This window comes from Protopterus annectens, chromosome 6.part0 (assembly GCF_019279795.1).
Source record: "Protopterus annectens isolate FY-2018-M chromosome 6.part0, PAN1.0, whole genome shotgun sequence".
NCBI lineage: Eukaryota > Metazoa > Chordata > Ceratodontiformes > Protopteridae > Protopterus > Protopterus annectens.
In genome coordinates, this window is record NC_056737.1 from 40,553,972 (window position 1) to 40,580,807 (window position 26,836).

Below are 26,836 nucleotides of genomic sequence, written 5' to 3' on the forward strand. Positions count from 1 at the left end.
AATTTCTTATGCGTCTGCATGGCTGATCACCCATGCAGTGGATGGTACCTTTCAAGCAGCGGGTTCAGACATAGCCATTAGGAGATGTGCCTGGATTTGAATATGTGATTTAGTTGAGCCCTTAAGTCTTCATCCATCAGTGCTCCTTTTGATAGATCTTCTTTATTTAGCCCCAAAGTAAAGAACACACTCTCCAGATGTGATCAACAGGAGAAGATCCTGTCTGCTGTGGGCATATGTTTTTCTACCCCTCAAAGACCTTTCTCTAGGAATCAAAAGAGAGGTAGGAAAATGTGGCTTTGTAAATCCCAGGGTCCTTTTCAAGAATCATAAGGAGATAGTTCTCCCAGGAGGAACTCAAACATAAGACACCACACCCACGCAGCAGAGGTGAGTGGCAAAACCAGGGATTCTGGGATTCCCTCTCAGACAAGTCCTACCATTGCTCATGAAAGCAGGCCCGACTGCTACCCTCTGTAGGGAGTTGCGAGGTGTTTGTCTCTGCACCAAAGAGCTTGGCTATCCATAGCAAAAGATTCCTGGGTGCAGAGAATTATATCCAGAGGTTATATTGTACCATTTTCCCAAAATTCTCCTTCATGAAAGTCAAGGATCCCTGATGATCCACCCACTCACATGTAAGCAGCAGTATTAGAAATAAAAAAGCTGTTAGAAAAGAGAGTCACGTAGAAGGTCCCTCTGACCAGAGAGGATCTGGGACCTATTCATGATTCTTCTTAGTGCCAAAAAAAAAAAACAGGGAAAGGGAACTTGAGACCAGTAATAGATCTCAGCAAACTAAATCAGTTTGTGCAATATTCAACGTTCCAGATGGTCACGATTCAGTCCATTCAGCCTCTGCTGCGAAAGGACAATTTGATGTGCTCATTAGATCTTCAAGTTGCGTAGTGTCACATCAAATTGAACAGGTGCTCCAGAAGATATCTCCGCTTCTGGCTGGGAGCCAGTCATTACCAGTTCAGAGAAATGCCCTTTGGCCTTATCACAGCCCCCAGGGAGTTTACCAAATGTATGGCAGTAGTAGTTCATTTGAGACTGCTGGGATTCTGAGTGTTTCCATACCTAGATGACTGGCTCCTAAATGTCTCAAGCAGGGATCTACCCCTGCAAGCAAGAGACTAATTGCTGCAGTTGTGCCTCCATCTAGGCATCACAGTCAGTTACAGCAAATCACAAGTCCTACCTGCGCAGAGTCTGGAGTTCATAGGTGCTCATCTGGACGCAGTCAATCAGGTAGTCTCTCTTCCTCCTGCTTAAATCCAGACACAAGTATCCCAGGTCAGGAAAATAATACAAAATTATTCTCTTCCAGTATGACTAATTTTACAAGCCACAGATCCATGGCAGCTGCTATCACTGTCGTTCTTCTTGGTAGATTTCACATGCAAATTTTTCAGTGGACACAGTCCAGTGGTCCATTTTCAGTATCCTTTAACCACTTCAGTGAAGATTACACAAGCATTCAAAAGGCATCTTCTTTGGTGGATTCATTTGAATGAACTCTCGGAAGGCCATCCATTTATACTCCCTCTGCCCATGGTCATGGTGCCCACGGACACCTCCCAGCCTGGGGTGGGGTGGGCAATAGTTTGGAAAGACAGTCCAAGTTATGTGGTCCCCCAAAGAGGCCAAGACATGCATCAATGTTCTGTAAATGAGAGCAGTCAAACTATCATTGCAGGTCTTTCAAGACTTCCCCTCACCTGGGACGATTGCTATTTACACTGACACTATATCAGTGGATGTGAATGTAGTGGAAGGCCTTATCAGTGTCACATGTCCTGGTAGCGAGTTTTACATTTAATGAAGTTTTGCTTCTTTTTTATGTAAACAGTTTTATTAAATAATATTTAAAAAAAAAACAAATAACTTTTACTAGCACAACATAATTTACACAAGCTTTTCATTATACATTTCATTTCAAAGTTACGTAGTCCAGTAAAAAGTAAATGTATTTCTTACAAAATGTACACTTCTAAAAAATTCACATATTAGAAATATTCAGTCACTGTACATAAAATCAACACAATTTCGATTTAAATTAGTCCCTGTACTACTAAAATCATTTCCCTTTAACAAGTATCCAGCCTCAGTGGCTTCCCTTCTGTTGTCATGAGGGAAACAGTAACTAAAATTTGGTACTTGGTAACTGGTAAAAAAGGGAAAGCCGCCCACTTTCCATATCCTTGATTCCAATAAATTCCTATGTCTCTGAATGTACTTCACTATACTTAGATTCAACTATTCTTTACTAACTCTTGCCCCCAGATATTGTTACCGAGGAGGACAGTTTTTGCAAGAATTTTTGTCTTGTTGTCCCCTTCATAGATTTGTGCTTTGCTTCAGCCAGTTCAGTTAACAAAACCTGCGTGTACTGTGTGTGTGTCATACCTCTCAACCTCTTAGAGCAAGAAATCTGGACAAAGCCACAAATAAAGTGGGGGGGGGGGGGGCAAAAGACCAAAATAAGGACACTTTTTAAATATTGCTCTTACAAACTTAGAAAGCTGATAAAATAACAGGTTTTGCATTAGTATGAATTTTCTGATTGAAAATCAAATGCCTACCATTATTTTCTTACTTCAGTCCTGAGTGATTTGCTAGTGACATGACAGAAAACTAGTTTTATGAGAAACAGACCAAAAATATGAGTAAAAAATCTGGACATTCTACAAAAATCTGGACAGCTGAGAGCTATGATGTGTATGTGTGTGTGAAGAGGGGGCATCTTTAGATTTCTCATGTCTTGATATGACCGTTTTTGCAGGTAGTTGTACCAGTGTAAGTAAAACTTGAGTTATGCTTTGCCAACTTGAAATGTTATCCTGTAACCAGAATGCCGACAGCATAGGGAGTCCTTGCTTCTTTTGATTGTTGTATATTTTTTTGTTTTTTCTCAATAGAGTTGACCTTAACCTTAATATATTAGGTGGATAAGGAAGGAAGGCTTTGCGCAGTCTTCTTTTCGTTTAACAAGTTGATGGTTTTGTGACTCTACTTTTTATGTGTAGGAAAATTGGTTTAATAATTTGATGATTTTGTAACTTCTCCATTTATGTTTAGTGCAGAGTTTTCCACTCTTTTAGCTCATGGAGCTGAATGTGTGACCACAGTTGTTCAAAGTGTTTTGGAAGACTGTGAACAATTCTCCAGTAGGCTGTGTAGAGGTGACACCTAATATACGATTACCATACAAGTTCAGCAATACAATCGGAGCACCATAGTTGCCATTTGAAAAATCATTAAAGGGGACACTATTTATTGTGTTTGGTTTGGCGTATCTGAGGAACATCATGGCATTGTGGGCAGATAGAAAAGCGGGTGATGTTGACATATTTAGCACGTGGAGTCTAGTAGTTTTTGAGCTCAAGTCGCGTAGTGAATTAATATTCAGGTGTATGTAGTTGTTGTTAAGTTTACCTAGTGACTGTATAGGCAGTGGAAATGCCCTGCAAGTAAAGAATTTCATTGATTTTTTTTACATCCTGGAGTTCATTTAGGAGATCGTTGTGCTCTTTAAGAACATAACTGGTATGTAGTAGTCTTCAGTGATGTTATGTTTAGCAGAACTGATAGTTGTTGCTGTGTCAGCAATTTCTATTTCTGAATTATGTTCATGGCTCTAGCTTTTAGACTCCCTATCCTATTAGATCTTCAGCAGTGTAACAAATTATTTACTCTTCCTCCTTTGGCTTATTTTTCAGAAGCAGCAGCACTATTTCCAGATTTATGTTTCTATTGTTTTCCATGGTAGACATTTTGCCCTAGTGGAAGTATACAATCTGGAGAAGTGATACTGCTTGTTGAAGCAGAGATTTTTCAGTACTGTATTCCAAAATGATTTTAAGGCCATCTGCTTACATTCTGAAACCTAACCATGAAGCAGGAGTTCATTTTTTTGTACTCACATGTCTGTTTTCTGTACTTAGATTTACATAGAATGCCTTTTATTAAATGCTTTCATGGGGATACAAATTATGCCTAAGTGGACCATTTAGGAAACATTCACTTTTTGATTTCTTAATCTCCTCTGTAGTTAACTAGTAGTTGCACTGCTGAGTAATACAGTTAACTGGAATGTGTAGTGCTGACTCATGCAGTTAATTGGTGCATAATGCTGTCATATAGTTGTGGGATGTGTAATGCTTGAGTCATGTAGTTAACCAGCATGTATAAGTGATGAGTCATGCATTTAACTGGGATGCATAGTGGTAAGTCATATAGTTAACTAGTATTTATGGTGCTGAATGATGCTTCTAACTAGAATGTTTTTTTCTGATTTGGTATAATAGTATACTTAAGCACTGCTAGAAATATTAGAATTATGCTGCAGAGATGCTTTATTTGCTTTCCTGTGCATTATTTGCCAATTGCATTTAAAGGGCAGTATGGTTTTACTGTGTGCATCTGGACTAAATTTTTCTGTTATATTGATTAAACTATATATTTTTTATTTTGTTTCAGTCACATGATGATATACTAGAATACAGCAGACGTGCTGGGGTTTCTAACATTGTGCTGGTATCAGACAAAGAAGGAAACTTTATCAAGGTATGACTAAAGTTAATCTTTTTTAGTATACATTTTTGCTCACTGTACTAACCATCTATTTTTCCACTTTAGCAGTTCTTCACATCCTTTACCTGCATAGGACAAGATTGTCAATGCCCCTGAGGCTGTTATCCAGTTAACTAATAATCTTTACCCATTCTCCGAGCATGCGTAGGGTGAACATGCAATAGGCTCATATGAGGGGTGCCGTGCAGTCCCTGAAGATGCCCTGCCCCTCTTATAAGCATATGCTTGCTGTTGTGTCCCTGGTCTTCAGCAGGAATAATTAATAGTTTGTGTGTCCCTGAGGTATATGTCTCCTCCCTTACCCCCAGAGAGAGGCAAATAGCGCATTAGCATTCCTATCTGCAGTATTCCACCCAATCAGATGTATACAACAGCATTAAAAATAAAAAAAGCTGCTAGAAAAAAAGGGTCATGCAGAAATCCCTCAAACCACAGAGGACCTGAGACCTATTCATCATTCTTCTTGGTGCCAAAAATGACAGGGACTTGAGACCAGTACTGGATCTCAGCAAACTAAATCAGTTTGTGGAATATTCAATGTTCCATTGTGCCTGTGCTGCGAAAAGACAGATGTGCTCAATAGATCTTTAGGATGTGTACTAACACATCAAATTGAACAGGTGCTCCAGAAGATATCTGTGCTTCTGGCTGGGAGCCACTTGTTACCAGTTCAGAGCACTATCCTTTGGCCTTATCACATCCCCCAGGGTGTTTACCAAATGTATGGTAGCGATAGCAGTGCACTTGAGACTACTGGGATTCTGAGTGTTGCCATACGTGGACGACTGGCTCCTAACTGTCCCAACCAGGGATCTACTCTTGCAGGCAAGGGGACTACTTGCTGCAAGTAAAAACAAGCTGCCATGGTGGACATCCAGCATCAACAAACTTTACAATAAACGCAAAAAGGTGCTGCCCGGGCAAACAAAGACAAGTCCTCAAGAATGGAAAAGCACCCTCTTCAACCTCAACAGGCAAATAAGACAACTTATCAAATCCTATAAGGGGTGCTTTGAGAGAAACTTAGCAAGTACAGCCAAGGATAACCTTGAGGCCTTTTTACAGCTACATATGTAGCCTGAAAGGTAGGGCCCAAGCTTGTGCAGAAGTACTGACTAACTGTATCACACACAATGCCCCCGCAGAGATAGCAAACCTACTAGCAGATAGGTTTGGCAAAAATTTCACTCCCTATTCCCAACCTAACTTATCACAACCCCCCCCCCCTCGACATATCTGAAGAGCAGGTCCTCAAAGCCTTGTCCGAGGCAAAAACACAGCCTCTATGGGACCAGACAACATCCCAGGCTGTCTTTTAAAAAGGCTAAAACATGAACTAGTGTCACTATTAAGTACCTTTTGTAATCATAGCCTAACCACAGGCTTTGTTCCTGGGAATGGAGAACTGCAACAGTTATTCCCCTCCACAAAGGTGGCCTAGCAACAAATCTGGGGAATTACAGACCCATAAGCCTGACCAGCTTCATCTGTAAGGCCTTGGAACATATCATTATGGACCTCATAAATAAAGACATAGGTGACCTCCAAACCCTGGAATCCTACTAAATTCGGCTTCATCAAGGGCAGATCCTGCCTGTTAAGTTTGGTGGACTTCTTTGAAAATGTGACCAGGACCATTGAGGAGAGCAAATGTGTGCACACAGTATACCTCAACTTGGCAAAGGCTTTTGACACAGTCCCACATTCAGGCATTACCGATAAACTTAGCAAACTGATTGTAAATCCCCTTCATTGTAAGATGGGTTGCCAGCTGTCTCACAGACCAGACACACACTCTCAGTGTGGGTGATTCCATATCAACCAGCAGACCTGTTACCAATGGTGTGCCTCAGGAGTCAGTGCTCCTACTGTTTGGTATATACTTCCCAGAAGTTCAGGTCATAACTAAGGGGTTGTGGCTGACCAATTTGCAGATGACTGCAAACTAGGCGCAGTCATTGAATCCCCAAATGTCAGTATACCCCAGTAGGGTCTCACACGGACCAACAACTAGTGTGATAGTGGCAATCTCAATTTGAATGCAGAGAAGTGCGTCATTATTTCCTTCTGTGCAAACAATGTCCCTTCACACTATCAAATCAACACCACCACCCTGTGTACCCACAAAGTGATAAGGGACCTGGGATCACAAGTTGACTGCAACCTTAACTTCAACCACCATGTGTCTACTGTAGTAAGGAAAGCTTTCTATGTAGCACACTTGATAAGTAAAGCCATCGCATTGGGAGCAAGAGAGATTATAACCCCTCTATACTCGGCACTAATCTGGCCCATAATTGAGTATAATGCCCCATTCGGCATGTACCATACAAAGCAGCTGCTGCAACTCGAGAGATCTCAAATGTTTCTAAAATGTAGATCAGTGGGCTCCAGCATGTGCCTTACACAGACCGACTAAAGTCCCTGTCACTATTCTGCATGTCGTATAGACTTCATAGGGGAGACTTATGCCTGGCCTACAGAGCAATTCAAGACCCAAACCTAATGAACTTGCTGCATATCAGTAAATCAAACGGGACTAGGGCTACCCATTCCAGGGACCTAAATAAGACAAGCTTGAGGGACAGATTTCTCTCCCAGCGACTGCTGTGTCTTTGGAACAGGCAAACAATTCATGTGAAACAGAGCACCTCTATGACACTGTTTAAGAGGAACCTGGACAGGTGAATGGGGCACAATAAATTCGTACTGGAAATAGTGCCCACAACCATCCTGGACATGGGCATTCAGGTCTAAATACAATCTTTGGTATTGACTAGCATTTTCATGGTATTACATAGGGATGAAACTGCTATGCTTAAAATGACCTCCTGGTCGATAGCTTGGTAATATCCTATGATCTTATGATTCTCTGAGTTGTGCCTCCATTTAGGAATGAGTCAATTACAGTAAATGACAGCTCACACCTGCGCAGAGTCTGGAGTTCATAGGTACTAGTATGAACACAATCAGATAGCCTGTCTTCCTCCTGCTCAAATTCAGACACTCTGATCCCAGGTTGGGAAAGTAATACAAAATTCTTCTCTTTCAGTTTGACTAATTTTATAAGCCTGGGATCCATGGCATCTGCTATCACCCTTATTCCTCTGCGCAGGTTTCACATGAGAATTCTTCAGTAAACGCTGACAGTCTAGTGGTCCATTCTTCAGCATCCTTTAACTGCCTCAGTCAAGATCACACAAGCATTCAAAAGGCATCCTTGTCGGTGGATTCATTTGAATGAACTCTTGGAAGGCCATCCATTTATTCTCCCTGTGCTCACAGCCATGGTGACCACGGACGCCTCCCTACTGGGGAAGGGCAATGGAAAGGATAGTCCAAGGTATGTTGTCCCCGAAGAGGCCAAGACACATATCAGTGTCCTGGAAATGAGAGCAGTTCTGCTATCATTGCAGGCCTTTTAAGACACCCTCCCACCCTGGACGATTGCTATTTAGACGGGCGCTATGTCAGTGGATGTGAAAGTAGTTGAAGGCCTTATCAGTGTCACATATCCTGATAGTGAGTTTACATTGAAAAAAGTTTTGCTTCCTTCTTATGTAAACAGTTTTATTAAATAACAGTACTTAAAAATACTCCAGCAAATAACTTTTAGTAGCACAAGATAAATTACACAAGAGCGTTTCATTATACATTACATTTCAGTTATGTAGTGCGGTAAAAATAAAGTGCATATTACAAAATGTACACTTCTAAAAATTCACATATTAGAAATATTCAATCACTGTACACAAAACCAGCACAATTTTCATTTACATTAGTCCCTACATATTTTAAATCATTTCCCTTTAACAAGTATCCAGCCTCAATGGCTGTTGTCATGAGGGAAACATTAACTAAAATTTGGTACTTGGTAACTGGTGACTAAAAAGGAGAAGCCGCCCACTTTCCGTATCCTTGATTCCACTAAATTCCCATGTCACTGAATGTACCTCACTATACCTAGATTCAACTATTCTTTATTAACTCTTGCCCAGATATTGTTACCGAGGAGGCCAGTTTTTGCAATAATTTCTATGTTGCTCTCCCCTTCATAACTCTTTGCTTTGCTTCAGCCAGTTCAGGTAACAAAGCCTGCATGTCCTGTATGTGTATACATGTGTATGGGGGGATCTTTAAACTTCCCATGTCTTGATATGACCTTTTTTGCAAGTAGTTGTATGCCAGTGTAAGTAAACTTAAGTTATGCTTTGCCAACTTGAGATGCTATCCTGTAAACCAGAATTTGATTGTTGTATTTTTTGTTTGTTTTTTCTCAATAGAGTTGACCTTAACCTTCATATATTAGGTGGATAAGGAGGGAAGACTTTGCACATGTCCTTCAAGAATGCAACTGCAGTCCTGACATATGGGTTGTCCTGCCTCAGGCAGCCCTTCGGTCGGCCAGATTCCAAAGTCTGGGTCCGGCGTCGGCCGATGGCGCCTCCTCCCCAACGTCAGAGCGGCTGGAGTACAAAGGCATCAGCCGACGCCATCTTCTTCAGTCTTTCTTGCCACGCGGTGCCCGAAGCAGAAGCGGTTCGCAAGTGCCGGTCGGTCAGCTCCTGTGTTTTCAGTTACCGAAGTCATCAAAAAGCTAAGTACCCCGTTGGGGAACATTTTTTCTTGCCTCAGCCGATGTCAGAACAAATTGAGAAAGTTAATAATTGTTTGTCTTGTGGTAAACAAATACCTCATAAGGACTTCCATTCTTACTGCCTCCCTTGCCTGGGCCCAGACCACGACGTCTCAGCCTGTGCTGCCTGTGCTTGCTTTAATAAGCGCACTCTCAGGCGCCAGGCAGAATTTGCCGAAGACTTCTTTGGCGAATCCTACGCTTACAACATGCCGTCGGAACAACCGACAGCACAAACTACCAAAAAATGAAAGGACCGGGACCGACATCCTTGGCCCGCGTCTTCCACCGATATTACGCCTAAGCCCTCCGCGAGTGCTTCGGTCCCTTCGGAAGCGGTAATTCAACCGCTCTAGGCCGACGACACCGCGTTAACACGTTCCTCGGTCCCGGAGACTACACTGGTGCCGGTTGTTGATTTTCCTCCAGAAACCGAAGTTCTGGAACTACCCGACACCATTCCTATGGACAACGTTACCCCTGCACGTGGGGCAGCTAGGCCTCCTGTATCCATGTCCATCAAGGCCTTTGCACGTGCTAAGGCCGCCAGCCAGGCCAAGGCCCACCCTAAACCTACTTCTCAGGCCCCTTCTTCTGATAGACAGATCATGTCTCTGGCTGCAGATCTAATTTCTCTTATTAGGGGGTCTCAGCCTCACCCAGACAGAGGTTCTCAGCCGCCTGCAGAAAAAAGGCCTAGAACTGAGCAGGCAGACAAGCTCTCTTCAGATGAAGCCTCTGGGGATTCAGAGCATTCAGATACCCAAGAAGAATCCTTCCAGGCCTATGAGGACTCTGATGCTGAGGAATCAATTCCCTCTGCCTCTCCTCCAGAGGATTTTTCTTTTGGTGAAGTCCTCCACTCCGTGAGGGAACATTTTAAGTGGCAAGGTCAGGAATTTTCTGATTCTAGGAAAAGGCTACGTACCTTCCTTAAGTTACCCCAGCACAGACCTTTAGCTATCCCCCCAGTTTTGGATGTCCTGGATGATGTATTCTCCGACTCCAGTGCTTCTCCTGATTCTCTCCCTCCTGCTCCTGTCAAGCCAGACAGATATTACAGGGTCCCTGACACACACAAGCATCTCTTTAAGGCCCACTCTGTGGATATAGAAACATATCACAGGGCCCCAAAGGAGTGGCCACCTCCTCAGCCAAGAATCCACTGCCAGCTGACAGGGAAGCAAGGTCCCTGGAGAGATAGGGTAAAAAAGTTTATACCTCTTCCACCCTTGCCATGAGGTCACTTAACTGCCTTTTTCATATGTTTCAGTACCAGGATTATTTACTGGATGATTTGCAGAAAAAGCTAGCCTCTCCTGAGCCTATAGATAGAAAGGCATTGCAGGATTTGGTTCATAATAATCAGCAGGTTAGTAATAATTTTCTTCAGTGTGGTTATGATGCATTGGAGGGCAGCTATGACAGGGGCTGTTATCCGTAGACATGCTTGGTTGAAAGAACAGCCACTGCCGGATCATGTTAAAGTAAAGCTCCTGGACGTACCTCTGGATAAACAGAAGCTTTTTGGTGCTAATGCTCAGGATGTGTTGAAATCTGTTGAGGAGAAGGCAAAATCAGTACAGACAGTAAAGGATTTTCTCCAGGTTCAGCCACCAAGGTTCAGCAGGAATTGGCCTTCAAAGAATTGGTCCTTTCCAGACTCGGACAAGTTTCAAAGGGGAAAGAACAGGTGTGCACGAGGTAGAGGGCAATACCGAGGCTCCTACAGGGGACGCCAATGGCAACCACAAAATCAGAGAAGTGGCACAGGTAGTTCACCTGCACCACAGGGACAATCACAATGACTTACCTTTCACTCCGCCTACCAAGGCTCAAAGAGAAGCACCTCTAGGCGGAAAATTATCTCTATTCTCAAAAAATTAGCACATTATAACAAAGGACAATTGGATTCTGGACATAATAGACAGAGGTTACAGGTTCCACTTCCATACCTTACCAACGGGACAAGGCATGTCAAACCTGCCACAAAATCAAAGGGCAGAGGCACTCATAGAAGTCTCAAAGCTGTTACAAATAAAAGCAATAGAGAAGGTTCCTCCTCAGGAACAAGGCCAGGGATTTTATTCAAGACTGTTCCTTGTTCCAAGAAAAGAAAAACAATGGAGGCCTATATTGGACTTGTCCGTTCTAAATACTTTTCTCATGGTGCCAAAATTCAAGATGCTGACGTTACAGCAACTTCTTCCCATGCTGGGCAAGGGGTCTTGGCTGGTTACTCTGGACCTCAAGGAGGCATACCTGCATGTCCCTATCAGACACAGTTGCAGAAGATACCTCAGATTTCTTGCAGGAACAGAGCACTATCAATTCTCAGCATTGCCGTTTGGCTTATCTACTGCACCCAGAGTATTCACGAAATGCCTGGCATCAGTAGTGGCACATTGCAGACTCCAGGGGATTCAAATATACCCTTACCTGGACGACTGCCTAATACAAGCAGACAGCAAACAGACTTTGATAAAACACTTGGACTATGTCATTCAATTGCTGCAGGCTTTGGGATACACAGTCAACTTACAAAAATCAAGATTACTGCCATCCCAAGAGATTATTTTTCTAGGAGCAAAGCTGGACACACAGCTACAAATGGCTTTCTTCACAGAGGAAAAACAAGAGCATTTAACAGCTTACTTCAAAGGCCTAGTAAAATTAACCCACCTGACCGCAAGGAAGACCCTGCAGGCCCTGGGGTTCATGGCATCTTGCATTCTTCTAATCCCTCTGGCAAGACTACACATGAGAAAGCTGCAATGGTACCTAAAAAGCTTGTGGTCGCAACACAGCCACAGCCTAGAAGACATAATACCACTCATACCATGCCTGCAAAGGGAATTTTTGTGGTGGGCTCAAGCAAGTCACTTAAACGAAGGCATGCTTTTCAACAAAGCTCCAACAAATCAAACTATTACAACAGACGCCTCAGGCCATGGATGGCGGGTGCACATGGACGGCAGATGCATTCAAGGGCAATGGACTCCCATGGAGATGCATCAGCACATAAATCAAAAGGAGATGTTGGCAGTGATACATGCAATAGAAGCCTTTGGAAAATTTCTTCAGCAAGGTCATCTGCTAATAAGGACAGACAACACCACTGTCATGTGGTACATAAACAAACAAGGGAGCACTCATTCCTACCCCCTCTGCAGACTAACAATGATTCTTTGGGAAAAGTCCCTGAAACTGAACATCTATTGCAATCCCAGTTTGTTCCGGGCAAGGACAATGTTCTGGCAGACAGGTTGAGCAGAAATTTCTTGGATCCACACGAATGGATGCTACACCCACGCATTTTCTCACAAATAACATCTGCATGGGGAAGACCAGACATAGACCTCTTTGCATCTCATCTCAGTCATCACCTGGAAAGGTTCTGCACAAGGATACACCATCCTCTAGCTTGGAGAACGGATGCTCTTTAATTCAGCTGGAATGCTCTAACAATTTATGCATTCCCTCCTCTACCTTTGCTCACCAAGGTGTTACTGAAGATCAAGGCAGAACAACCAAGAGGAATCTTGATAGCTCCAGACTGGCCAAGGCAACACTGGTATCCACTGCTACTGAGCATAACTCACACCAAACCATGGCTCTTGCCTCAATGCCCTCTGCTCCTGACTCAACACAGTTACAAGACTGTTCATCAGAACCTGCAAACCTTAAAGCTGACAGCTTGGCGAGTTCCATGACTGAGACCCATGACTCCCTCTCCGAAAAGGTTCAGGAAATTTTGCTGGAGGCACGCAGACCTTCCACCAGAAAAACCTATTTGGCCAAATGGAAGAGATTCACAATCTGGAATGTCAACAAGGGCCAGGATGCATCACTGATGAAAATACCTCAGATATTAGAATACTTGGCAGAAATGTTTCACAGTGGCCTCTCATACTCTTCCATCAAAATCCACGCTTCAGCTATCTCAGCACATTACAACTGTGATCCACCTGTGTTTTCGCATCCCTTGCTAAGACAGTTTCTAAGAGGCTTAAAGAATATCAAACCTCCAAGGAAACTACCAATTCCTGCATGGGACCTCAATTACGTCTTGGAAAAATTAACTCTTCCTCCTTTTGAACCAGCAGCATCTTCAGAAATGCAATTTCTCTCTTGGAAAACGGTTTTCCTGTTGGCAGTCACCTCAGCAAGAAGAGTCTCGGAGATACAGGCCCTCATGGCAGTTCCTCCTTTTCTCATCTTTCATCAGGACAGAGTTTCCTTTAGGACCAATCCTTCATTCATGCCTAAGGTGATATCCAGAGTGTCTCTAAACCAAGCAATTCACCTGCCTACTTTCTTTCCTAACCCTCAAAATAAAGGGGAAAAGCTACTGGATACTTTAGACATTCACAGACAACTACGCTACTACTTGGACAGAACAAAGTCCACCAGGAAGTCTGACCAACTGTTTGTAGCCTATGCTGCTGGAGAGCAAGGAAAAGCAGTCACCAAACAAACTATCTCAAAATGGATTGGACACTGCATCAGATTCTGTTACTCTTTCCATGGAAAAAGTGTGCCAGCTAATATTAGATCACACTCCACCAGAGCTATGGCCACATCCACAGCTTTTCTAAGAGGAGTGGCTACAAAAGATATTCTAGAGGCTGCTACATGGAGCTCCGTGCATACATTTACCAAACACTACAACCTGCCATTATACTCCAGATCCTGAGCAGGCTTTGCTTCGGCAGTCCTGCAGGGCCTTCTAGCTACACCATCTCTTGCTTAGTCCTACCACCCCCAGCTTGGCTATGGTATTCAACCCATATGTCAGGACTGCAGTTGCATTCTTGAAGGACATAGTACAGTTTTGTACCTACCATAAATGTAGATGTCCGATAGATATGCAACTGCAGTCAGGTTTTCCCTCCCTCCTACCCCTCTGTTTTTCCCTTTTGGGTCCTTTCTCCCCTTACCTATCAGCTGGGGTTACATATTATGGTGTATCTGTTTATTACTGTTGTGCATGTCTGGTTTTTCCTGTTTATCCATACACAAAATTTAGCCTTCCTTGGAGGGCACCTGGCATCTGGGGCAAGAAACACTGAAGAAGATGGCGTCGGCTGATGCCTTTGTACTCCAGCCACTCTGACGTCGGGGAGGAGGCGCCATCGGCCGACGCCGGACCCAGACTTTGGAATCTGGCCGACCGAAGGGCTGCCCGAGGCAGGACAACCCATATGTCAGGACTGCAGTTGCATATCTATCGGACATCTACATTTATGGTAGGTACAAAACTGTACTATTCTTCTTTTGGTTTAACAAGTTAATGATTTTGTGACTCTACTTTTTATGCGTAGGAAAATTGGTTTAATAATTTGATGATTTTGTAACTTCTCCATTTAAGTTTAGTGCAGAGTTTTCCACTCTTTTAGCTCATGGAGTTGAATATATGACCGCAGTTGTTCAAAGTGTTTTGGAAGACTGTGAACAATTCTCCAGTAGGCTGTGTAGTGGTGACACCTAATATACGATTGCAAGTTCAGTAATACAATCGGAGCACCATAGTTGCCATTTGAAAAATCATTAAAAGGGCATTATTTATTGTGTTTGGTTTGACGTATCTGAGGAACATCATGGCATTGTGGGCAGAGAGAAAAGTGGGTGATGACATATTTAGCATGTGCTCAAGATATTTAGCAAGTGGAGTCTAGTATTTTTTGAGCTCAAGTAGCGTAGTGAATTAATATTCAGGTGTATGTAGTTGTTAAGTTTACCTAGTGACTGTATGGGCAGTGGAAATGCCCTGCAAGTAAAGAATTTCATTGATTTTTTTACATCCTTGAGTTCATTTAGTAGAGAGATCGTTGTGCTCTTTAAGAACATAACTGGTATGTAGTAGTCTCCAGTGATGTTATGTTTAGTAGAACTGATAGTTGTTGCTGTGTCAGCAATGTCTATTTCTGAATTGTGTTCATGGCTCTAGCTTTTAGACTCCTAATCCCATTAGATCTTCAGCAGTGTAACAAATTACTTACTCTTCCTTTTTTGGCTTCTTTTTCAGAAGCAGCAGCACTTTTTCCAAGTTTGTGTTTCTATTGTTTCCCATGGTAGACCTTTTGCTTTAGTGGAAGTATACCATCTGGAGAAGTGATGCTGCTTATTGAAGCAGAGATTTGTCAGCACTGTATTCTAAAATTATTTTTAAGGCCATCTATTTACATTTTGAAACCTAACCATGAAACAGGAGTTCATTTTTTTGTACTCACATGTCTGTTTTCAGTACTTTGATTTACATAGAATGCCTTTAATAAATGCTTCCATGTGGACACACACTGTGCCTAAGTGAACCATTCACTACTTTGATTTGCATAGAATGCCTTTTATTAAATGCTTCCGTGTGGACGCACACTATGCCTAAGTGAACCATTTAAGAAACTGCGATGTACACAGTTAACTAGTAGCTGAACTGCTGAGTAATACAGTTAATTAGGATGTATAGTGCTGAGTTATGCAGTTTACTGGGATGTATAATGCTGGCATGTGGTTAAGTAGGATGTGCAATGCTGAGTCATCTAGTTAAGCAGGATTTATAAGTGATGGGTCATGCTTTTAATTGGGATGCATAGTGTTGAGGCATATAGTGAACTAGTATTTATGGTGCTGAATCATGCATTTAACTAGAATGTTTTTCTGATTGGTATAACAGTATACTTAACTTAGTTGACTATCCCGGTCAACAAATGTAAAATAAATAAATAAATAAAATAAATAAATAAAATACTTAAGCACTGCTACAAATATTAGAATTGTGCTACAGAGATGCATTATTTGCCATAAGCATTTAAAGGACAGCATGGGTTTACTTATGCATTTGGACTAAATTCTTCAGTTACATTGATTTCACTATTTTTTTAAAACTTTGTTTCAGTCAAAGGATGATGTACTAAAATACAGCAGTTGTGTTGGGGTTCTAGCATTCTGCTGGCATCAGACAAAGAAGGAAACTTTGTCAAGGTATGACCAAAGTTAATCTTTTATAGTATACATTTTTGCTCAGTATACTAGCCATCTGTTGTTCCACTATAGCAGTTCTTCCCATTCTTTATCTGTATGGGCAAGAGTGTCAGTGCTGTGAGGCTGTTATCCAGTTGACTACTAATCTCTGTCCATTCTCCGAGCATGTCTAGGGTGTACATGAAATAGGCTCATACGAGGGGTGTCATGCAGTCCCTGTAGATGGCCCTGCCCCTCTTATAAGCATATACTTGCTGTTGTGTCCTTGATCTTCAACAGGATTAATTGTTTGTGTGCCCCTGAGGTATATGTCCCCTACCTTACCCCCAGAGAGAGGCAGATAGACAGTGCATTGCATTCCTTCCACTACCAGTTTCTCCAGTCTCTGGGGTTCTTTTTGAACCTGGGTCGTAGACAAAGCTTTGTAATGTTGTGCCAAGCAGCTAGTAGCTGTATTATGGAAACCTCTACTCAGACTGAGCCCTGGCATTTGTCCACTGAATATCTTCTCCTTTTACTTGTCAGTGTTACTTAGTCATGTCATGAAATTTGTGGTGCTTTCATATCCTGACCTGAACTTAAATTTGTAATCCCATGTCATATCCAGTATGTTTAAAAGTTGTTGTCATGTCCTCTGCTTGACTGTTTGACACTTAATTGTATCTTGTGATGCTGAGTTAGGCAGATAAGCAGGTTGTGTCCTCTTAGTCAAATAGTTAAGAAAAATTAATGGTGCTGTGTTATGTAATTAACTAATAGTTGCAGTGCTGAGTGATACTGTTAACTAGGATGTTTATTGCTGAGTCATACAATTAACAGGGGGTGCATACTGCTGTTATGTAGTTAATGATGAGTCATGTAGTTAGCCAAGGTGTATAAGTGATGAGTCATGCATTTAACATGGGATGTGTATAGTGCTGAGTCATAGTTAACTAGTATTGATAGTGCTGAGCCATGCCGTTGACTAGAATTTATAGTGCTGAATCATGCAATTAACTAGGGTAAATAGTGCTGAGTCATAATTTAACTTCAGTGTATAGTGCTTAGTCATGTAATTAAATGGGATTTGTAGTGAGGAGTCACGTAGTTAATCAGAATGTATAAGTTTTGCATCATGCAGTTAATGAGGATGTGTAGTGCTAAGTTGTGTAATTAACTAGTATTTATGGAACTTAGTCATGTAGTTAACCAGGATGTTTAGTGCTTAGTCTTGAGGTTAAGTGGGTTGTTCAGCATTGAGTCATGTAGTTAATGAGGATGCATAGTATTGGGTTGTGGCATCTACTGGGATGAATACTATGTCATAGAGTTAACTAGGATTTATATTTTGAGTCCTGCAGTTACGTTGAATGCATAATGTTGAGTCATACTATTAACTGGGATTTATAGTGCCGAGTGCTTAGTCATGTGGTTAACCAGGATTTAAAGTGCTGAATCATGCAGGTAAGATTTGTAATGCTGTCATGTACTTAACTAGAATGTGAAATCTGAGTTGTGCAGTTAGCTAGGACTTGTCACTTTACTAGGATGAATTGTGCTGAGACATGCAGTTGACCTGGGTATATAGTGCTGAGCCATGCATCTAACCAGGATATGGAGAACTGTCATGTGGTTAATTAGTGGTTAATTAGGGTGTATAATTCTTAGTTATGCTGTATTTAGATATGTTTTCCATGTGCTTTTAGCTGAAGATCCACTTGCATTTTAAATAGCTTTAACTATATGTCTCTTTATACCTGTGGTTAGTTTGTGGTGTTAGTACAAGATATAACTTGTATCAATTTCCCCTTTGAAGGATGTAGATCAGTATACAGATCTGGGATTTTAGATAAAGTCTGAACTTATATTTGAAGATCATAATACAATTTTTTGTAGTCAAGCACTTAGAAAAACGGGCCACTTCTTTGGTACATTGACAGAGATGAAGAATGCCTAACTGTTGTTTTCAAGTCTTACACAAAACCTATTTTGGAGTATAACAGTGTCTTTTGGTCATACACAGGGACTGGAAGATGTGCAAAGCAAAGTTACTAAAAGAATAGACACTGTTAAGAATTTGGACTATGAAAATAGATGTAGACAGTTAAGACCTTATTCTGTAAGTTATAGATGTGTTAGAGGGAAGTCTGTTTTAGCTTACCATGTATTTAATGAGCCAGTTTTCTAAGCTATGCTCAGTGTGGAAATATTTGCTAGTAGTAAAGTCATAGTAATGTAAATTTCTAGATGCACTGTTGTAAAACCAAAACTAAATACACATCTGTAACAAATATTATGGCTATGTTGTGGAATAATATAGCAATAACCGACGCTTGGGTGTGGGTAATGCTGGATTTACCCACGGTTGGCGTGGTTTGGTCACGAGGGCGAAGCCCGAGTGGCCAAACAAAGCCAACCGTGGTAAATCAGCATTACACACCCAGAAGTGGTTATTGCTATTATACAATGACATTATTTAAGAAAAAAAATAATTAATTTTCTTAAATAATGGCATTGTATAATGCCTCCTTGCTGCCCTTCCGCAGCTGTCTAGTATTCTGCGGCAGTTCTGATATACTGCGCATGCGTATGCCTACGCAGTACATCAGAGCTGTGGGCAAAAGCAACAGAGAAAGCAAGATCTCTGTTGCTTTTTACTGTTTCGCTATGTTAAATGGGTTTAACATAGCGAGACAGCTTTAAAAATGCAACGGAGACATTGCTTATTTTAAAGCTGTCTCGCTATATTAAACCCATTTAACATAGCCAGACAGTTTTGAAAAAAGCAACGGAGAAAGCAAGATCTCCGTTGCTTTTTACAAACTGTTTCGCTATGTTAAATGGGTTTAAAATAGCGAGACAGCTTTAAAATAAGCAACGGAGATCTCCGTTGCTTATTTTAAAGCTGTCTCGCTATGTTAAACCCATTTAACATAGCGAGACAGGTTTTAAAAAAAAGCAACGGAGAAAGCAAGATCTCCGTTGCTTTTTAAAACACTGTCTCGCTATGTTAAAGTTGTTTAACATAGCAAGACAGCTTTAAAAAAAGCAACGGAAATCTCCGTTGCTTTTTTAAAACCTGTCTCGCTGTTAAACTCCTTTAACATAGCGAGACAGTGTTTTAAAAAAGACTTATACTAATGGAAAAAGTCCAGGCGACCAGACCTTTTTCCATTAGTATAAGTCTATTTACAACGTGCACGCTGACCAATCAGCATGCACGTTTTGGAATATTAATGGGGGGTCATGGTATAATATTCCTGTTTATATTTGTTTGGCTAATAACCTGAAAGCTTTTAAGAAATCCTTCAATAATTGGATGGAGGATAGAGTATATGAACCATATTTGAAGGAATCTGTGTTCCTTGTTGACCTCTAGGCCTGAACACTGTATTATTGCTTTTGAACTTATATTTACTGAGTGTACCAGCAAGCATTACAAGGCACCTGTCCACATGAGCTTCTTGTAGTATCACTTCTTGTGTATTGACTGCATGTTCTTGTTGCCTGCTTTGTAATGTCTGTAACTTTGACATGGACAGATGCCTTTGTAATATCCTGGCAGTGACATTTGCTTTAATCTCTGCTGTCGCTGCTGCATTCTATGTACATTTTCAGTAAACCTTAACCTGTTTGCAAGATCCTGCAGAATGTTTGTAGCATCAATACATGTGAGACTGTCTTCCCTACCAGGGATTGTTATCAGAATATAGGCAAATAAAAAGGGGTAGGGAAGTCTTAATTGAAAGACCTGCTCTGGTAGAGCTTTTAGTTGAATCTTGAACAGAACCTGCTGTTAAAAAAGGGATATTTAGTAGGGCATATAAAATATTGCATGCTAACTATAAGAATCAGTGAGAGGAGATTAGAAAAGATTGGGAAGAGAATCTGGAAAAGCAGCTTACAAGAAAACAATGGCATGACATGTGTATGGCTGCCAAATGTGCAACAAATCCAGAAAGTTTAGGATTTTTGTTTGGAAATGTTTGCATGGGTATTTTTATACCCCAAGCAGATAATTTTTCTTTGGGTTTGTAGGAAATGCTGGAGGTGTGATGGGGAGGAAAGAAGTAACTAGGAATATGTTTTGGGAGTGTAATGAGTTGGCAGATTTAAAAAAATTCCCTACAGAGTACTGTTGTCAAAAATATTGGGGGGGGGGGTAAATGGCTGTAACTTAAGGAAATGATTGTTTTGAGCTGGGAGACGGGATCTGAATTGCTTAGACACAGTAAGGCCTTATTAAGTTTTCAGGCCTACAGATTTATATATTAGACTGATGCCATCTTCAAAACTAAGGCCAAGATCTAAATCTATGTCTAAAAAACTGATGCCTGGGCCACATGTGCAGGCCCCTATGCCTAAAAAACAAATGATCAAAATGGCTGAAGATTTAATTACTCTGATCAGGGGTAGCCTACCCCCCCCCCCCCTTCTAAGAGGCCTAGGCAAGACATTGATTATGAATCTTCTGAACAGGATTCTCTCTCTTGTGACTCTTCTAATGAACAGGATTTGTCTATACCTACTTATGAGAACTCTGATGCAGAAGATTCCATTCCTTCTGCTTCTCCCCCTGATGATTTTTCTTTTGGGGAAACTTTACATACCTTAAGGGAACATTTCTACTGGGAAAGTCAGGATTTCTCTGAATCTAAAAAGAGACTTAGGGATTTTCTTCTTCTTCTTCAGCATAGGCCTTTGGCTATTCCTCCTGTTCTAGACATTGTTGATGATGTTTTTTTCAGAATCTAGTATGGCTCCTGATTCTCTGCCTCTGGCTCCTTGTAAGCCAGACAGATACTACAAGGGTTCCTGACTCCCGCAAATTCCTTTTCAAAAATCCTATTGCAGATCCTGAAACCATTTCTCAGGGTCCCAAGGGCATTAAGGCCTCTAGTGCTAAAAATCCTACCCCTTCTGATAGAGATTCCAGGGCGCTGGATAGATGGGGGCTAAGAATGTTTACACTTCTGCAACCTTGGCAGTCAGGGCTTTAAACTGTCAATTTCATATGCTTAAATATCAACAGCATATCATGGGACTGCATAAACAGAAAATGATAATTTCTGACTGTGTGGAAAATAAAGATTTACAGGATTTATTGCAGTCAGCTGAACAAATTGGAAAACATACTTTGCAATGTGGTTTTGATTCTTTGGAGGCGTCTTGCAGGGCTGCTGTAACTGGGTCTGTGCTAAGAAGGCATGTTTGATTCAAAGAGCAAACTCTGCCTGATCATGTTAAGGCAAAATTGTTGGATGCTCCTTTGCAACAGGACCGTCTCTTTGGTAATAAGGCTGAAGAAGTTTTAAAAAAGATGGAAGATGAAGCTAAATCTATGCAAACTGTGAAAGATTTCTTACAAGTGCAACCTCCAAGATTTAGTAGGCACTGGCCTACTAAGAACTGGTCCTTTCCAGTTCTTACGAGATCCACTCAAGTCAAACCCAGACATTCCAAATGTTCCAGGTTTCAGTCACAAGGGACTTTTAGAACAAAACAATGGGGTGCCTCCTCCTCCAAATCTGGAAACAACAAGGCACCTCCCTAGTGTAAACAGCCTCATTGACTTCCCTTTACACTTACCAAGCACTTACCTATTAGCCGCCCCTTTGGGAGGAAACCTGGCACTTCATGCAAGAAACTGGCAACTTATAACACAGGACAAATGGGTTTTAAATATAGTATCCCAGGGATACAGATTTCATTTCCACACGTTGCCAATCCCAAACGAATGGCCAGACCTGCCCCCAAATCAGTGGGCAGAGGCCCAGCAACAAGTACTGTCCCTCATGAACATGGGGGCTATTCAACTAGTACCAGAAGAGGAAAAGGGACAAGGTTTCTATTCAAGACTTTTCCTGGTACCCAGAAAAGACAAATCATGGCATCCAATTCTGGACTTATCTACTCTAAACACATTTCTGGATATTCCAAAATTCAAGATGCTGACTCTCTTCAACAGATACTTCCTATGCTAGGCAAAGATGCCTGGTTGGTAACTCTAGACTTAAAGGAGGCTTACCTGCATATCCCAATCAGGGAATCTTGCAGAAGATACCTCCACTTCAAAGCAGGCTACTTGCATTACCAGATGTTCATCGTGTTTCACTGCTGCAGTCATTACACTTGGGTTATCCTGCTGTCAGGTGATCCCGCAGTTGGCCAGAGTTCCAAAGTCTTGGTCCGGCGTCGGCTGCTGTCGCTTCTTCCCTGACGTAAGTGCGCCAGGGGTATATAAGATGCAGCCAACGCCATTTTCTTCAGTCTTTCTTGCTGTGCGGTGCCCGAAGCAAAAGCAGTTCTTAAGTGCTGGTCGGCCGACTCCTGAGATTTTCGAATTCGAATTTCAGAACCGAAGTCTTCAATAAAGCTAAGTACCCCGTTGGGGAAACATTTTCTTGCCTCAGACCGATGTCAGTAAAAGTTAATAATTGTATTTCTTGTGGGAAGCAAATACTTCATAAGGATTTCCATTCTTACTGTATTCCATGCCTAGGCCCAGATCACGACATCACTAGTTGTCAGTTTTGTGCTAGATTTAACAAACGCACTATTAAACGTCGGTTTGATTTTGCTCGCCATTATTTTGGCCGAAGATTCAATTATACCATGCCATCGGAACAACCGACGACCAGAATACACAACAAACGCAAAGACAAGGATAAGGACAGGCAACCGAGGTCCAAAACCGATGACGAAGCCTCTTCCAGGCCAGTCGCCGGTTCACCGGTGCTCAGTGAGGCGCTTTCGCAGCCCCTGACTCCTGCTGCCTCAGAGCCACAGGCCGCCTCAGACTCCCACGTGGAGACATCTAGGCCTCTGGAAACTCAAGGTATTGGGCCTACGGAAACTATTCCCTCAGATGGGTCTGGAGCCGCTGAGCAGGCATCAGCTTCTGAGGGTGTTTTCAGACCTTCACAGCTTACCATTAAAACTACAACAAAGTCAAAGACTCCATTAAAGACAAAGAAACAAGTACAGCATTCTCCTGGACAGGCCTCAATGCCTAAGAAACAGATGCTTAAAATGGCCGAAGACCTGATTACTCTGATCAGGGGTTCTCATCCCCCTCCTGATAAAAGACCTAGGCAGGATACAGACTATGATTCCTCTGACCAGGTTTCCATTTCCTCTGATTCTTCTTCAGACCAGGGATACTCTTTACCCCACTATGAGGATTCTGATGCTGAAGAATCAATCCCTTCAGCCTCTCCTCCTGAGGATTACTCTTTTGGGAAAACTTTACATACCATGAGGGAGCATTTCCATTGGGAGAGCCAGGATTACTCAGAATCCAAGAAAAGGCTCAGAGATTTTCTGTTATTGCCTCAACACAGGCCCCTGGCTATTCCACCTTTGTTAGATATTGTGGATGATGTGTTTTCTGAATCTAGTTTAACCCCTGATTCTTTACCCCCTGCTCCAGTCAAGCCAGACAGGTACTACAGAGTCCCTGACTCTCACAAATTTCTTTATAAAAACCCTGCTGCTGACCCAGAAACCATTTCCCAGGGTCCCAAGGGGGTAAAGGCTTCCACTGCAAAAAATCCAGTACCCTCTGACAGGGATTCCAGAGCATTGAATAGATGGAGGAAAAAAGTTTACACTTAGCAGTAAGGGCCTTAAATTGCCAGTTCCACATGCTTAAATACCAACAATATTTAATGTCTTTACTAAAACAGAAAATGCCTACAAGCTTAGAAGGTCCTGACCATAAGGAAATGCAGGACTTATTGCATGCAGCTGAACAAGTGGAAAGCATACTCTGCAATGTGGTTTTGATTCATTAGAGGTGTCTTGTAGAGCCGCTGAAGATTTAATTACTCTGATCAGGATCTGTGATAAGAACGCATGCTTGGTTAAAAGAACAAAGTTTACCAGATCATGTTAAGGCAAAATTATTGGATGCTCCTTTACAGCATGATATTTTGTTTGGTGTGAAGGTTGAAGAGGTATTAAAGAAAATGGAGGATAAAGCAAAATCTATGCAAACAGTAAAGGATTTCTTACAGGTACAGTCTCCTAGATTTAGCAGAAATTGGTCCTTTCCAGTGTAAGACAGACCACAAAGAGGCAGATCTCAGCCCCAAAGTTCTTATAGGCCACGACAGTGGGGTGCTTCGACCTCTAAAGGAGGAGAAGACAAGTCACAACCTTATCAGAAACAGTCCCAATGACTTCCCCTTTCAAATGCCAAGCTCTCACATTTTGACAGCTCCCCTAGGGGGGAAACTGTCACTTTTTTCACAAAATTGGCATATAATCACCCAGGACAAATGGGTTCTGAATATTGTGTCTCAAGATTACAAGTTCCACTTTCACACTCTACCAAGGCGGAAAGGAATGCCAGATCTGCCACAAAATCAATGGGCAGAGGCACAAAAACAAATTACAGCCCTCATGGACATGAGAGCTATTCAAAAAGTACCAGAACAAGGATTTTACTCGAGACTTTTCTTGGTCCCCAGAAAGGACAAAGCTTGGAGACCCATACTGGATCTATCTATTCTAAACACGTACCTGGATATTCCAAAATTCAAAATGTTGACACTACAGCAACTTCATCCCATGCTGGGCAAGAAGGCTTGGCTTGTTACTTTGGACCTCAAAGAGGCATACCTGCATGTCCCAATCACACAAAATTGCAGAAGATACCTCAGATTCATAGCTGGCACAATGCATTACCAATTCTCTGCACTGCCCTTTGGATTATCTACTGCGCCCAGGGTCTTCACAAAATGCCTGGCACCAGTAATTGCATTTTGCGGACAGAAAGGAATTCAAATATATCCTTACTTGGACGATTGCCTTATACAAGCAGAGAGCAAGGACATTCTACTACAGCATCTGGTGTTTGTAAAAGGATTACTTATGGGCCTAGGGTACACAATAAACAAAAAGAAGTCAAAACTAGTGCCCTCACAAAAGATAATATTCCTGGGTGCAAGCTTAAATACAACTGCCCAGATGGCTTATCTCATGCCAGACAAGCAAAGACAACTGACTCAGTATTTTCAAATGATGGCAACAAAAACCCATCTCCCTGTAAGAAAAATTCTGCAGGCCTTGGGGTTCATGGCGTCCTGCATACTACTAATACCATATGCCAGACTGCATATTAGAAAGCTACAATGGTATCTAAAAAGTGTTTGGACTCAAAACTGTCACAGCCTGGAAACAATAATACCACTCATTCCCTGCCTACAACTGGAGTTTCGATGGTGGGTACAGGCATGTCGCCACAACACGGGACAGCCTTTCACTTTACCCACAGCCAGGCAGACAATCACAACAGATGCATCAGATTACTCCTGGGGAGCACACATGGCAGGAAAATGTATCCAGGGTAAATGGACCGCAGAACAAATGCATCTCCACATCAATCAAAAAGAGATGCTAGCTGTACAAAATGCCCTCACAGCCTTCAAGGACCTTCTGCATCCAGGACAACTACTGCTAAAGACGGACAACACCACAGTTATGTGGTACATAAACAAGCAAGGGGGCACTCATTCCTACCCCCTATGCAGATAAGCCATGACCTTGTGAAACACAGCATTGACCTATCAAGTTCATCTGCAAGCACAATTCCTGCCAGGAAAGAAAAATACTCTGGCAGACTTAAGCAAAAACATCATGGATCCTCACGAATGGAAATTAAATCCACAAGTATTCAGCATGATAACTCAGAAATGGGGGTGCCCAGACATAGATCTCTTTGCCTCCCCTCTGAACTACCAACTACAGAAATTCTGCACAAGGACTTATCACAAACAAGCATGGAAAGTGGATGCTTTTTCATCTAGCTGGAAAACACTAAAACTTTATGCCTTCCCACCACTGCCTTTCCTTTCAAAGGTACTCCTAAAAGCCAGACTAGAAAGACCAAAAATGATCATGATTGCTCCAGACTGGCCCCGCCAGCACTGGTACCCAGTCTTAAAGAATTTGGCTTAAGGCCCAGCATGGATTTTACCTCAAATTCCTCATCTTCTGACTCAGCAAAACAATCAGATCCTGCACAGCCAGCTCAAAACCTTAAATCTGGCTGCATGGCAGATATAATAGCCAACCAGCCAACACCTCTCTCTAAAGCTGTTATGGATGTCATTTTGGAGGCCAGGAGGCCCAGTACCAGGAAATCTTATTCAGAAAAGTGGAAGAGATTCTGCGCCTGGAACCAGGCTCAAGGCCTTGACCCAAATATTCCTCAGATATTACAATACTTAACTGAGATGCTGGACAAAGGACTTTCCTTTTCATCTATTAAGATCCACACCTCTGCTACTTCATCTCATTACAACACAGATCTTCCTATTTTTTCTCACCCATTACTAAGACAATACCTCATTGGGACTAAAAACTTAAGACCGCCCGGAGAGCACCAACACCAACTTGGGACCTCAACTTTGTTTTGGAAAAACTTACTTTACCACCTTTTGAGCCAGCCATTTCAGCAGAATTAAAAATTGTTGTCATGGGAAAACTGCTCTGCTGCTGGCAATAACTTCAGCACGAAGAGTCTAAGAGTTACAGGCACTAATGGCAGTGGAACCTTTCATCATTTTTCATCAAGACAGGGTTTCCTTAAGAACAAACCTTACATTTATGCCAAAGGTGGTATCCAGTGTGGCT

The 26,836-nt window shown here is 42.0% G+C and overlaps 1 protein-coding gene across 3 annotated transcripts in view; it reads left to right on the top strand.

Moving 5' to 3' along the window:
• EIF2AK4 (eukaryotic translation initiation factor 2 alpha kinase 4) overlaps nt 1–26,836 on the top strand; it is a 3,701,979-nt gene that overhangs the window by 3,036,184 nt on the left and 638,959 nt on the right. For all 3 annotated transcript variants that reach the window (XM_044073832.1, XM_044073831.1, XM_044073833.1), the window contains one exon: nt 4,486–4,572. In XM_044073832.1, the coding sequence (XP_043929767.1) occupies nt 4,486–4,572 (87 nt within the window). The remainder of the gene's footprint in view (nt 1–4,485; nt 4,573–26,836) is intronic.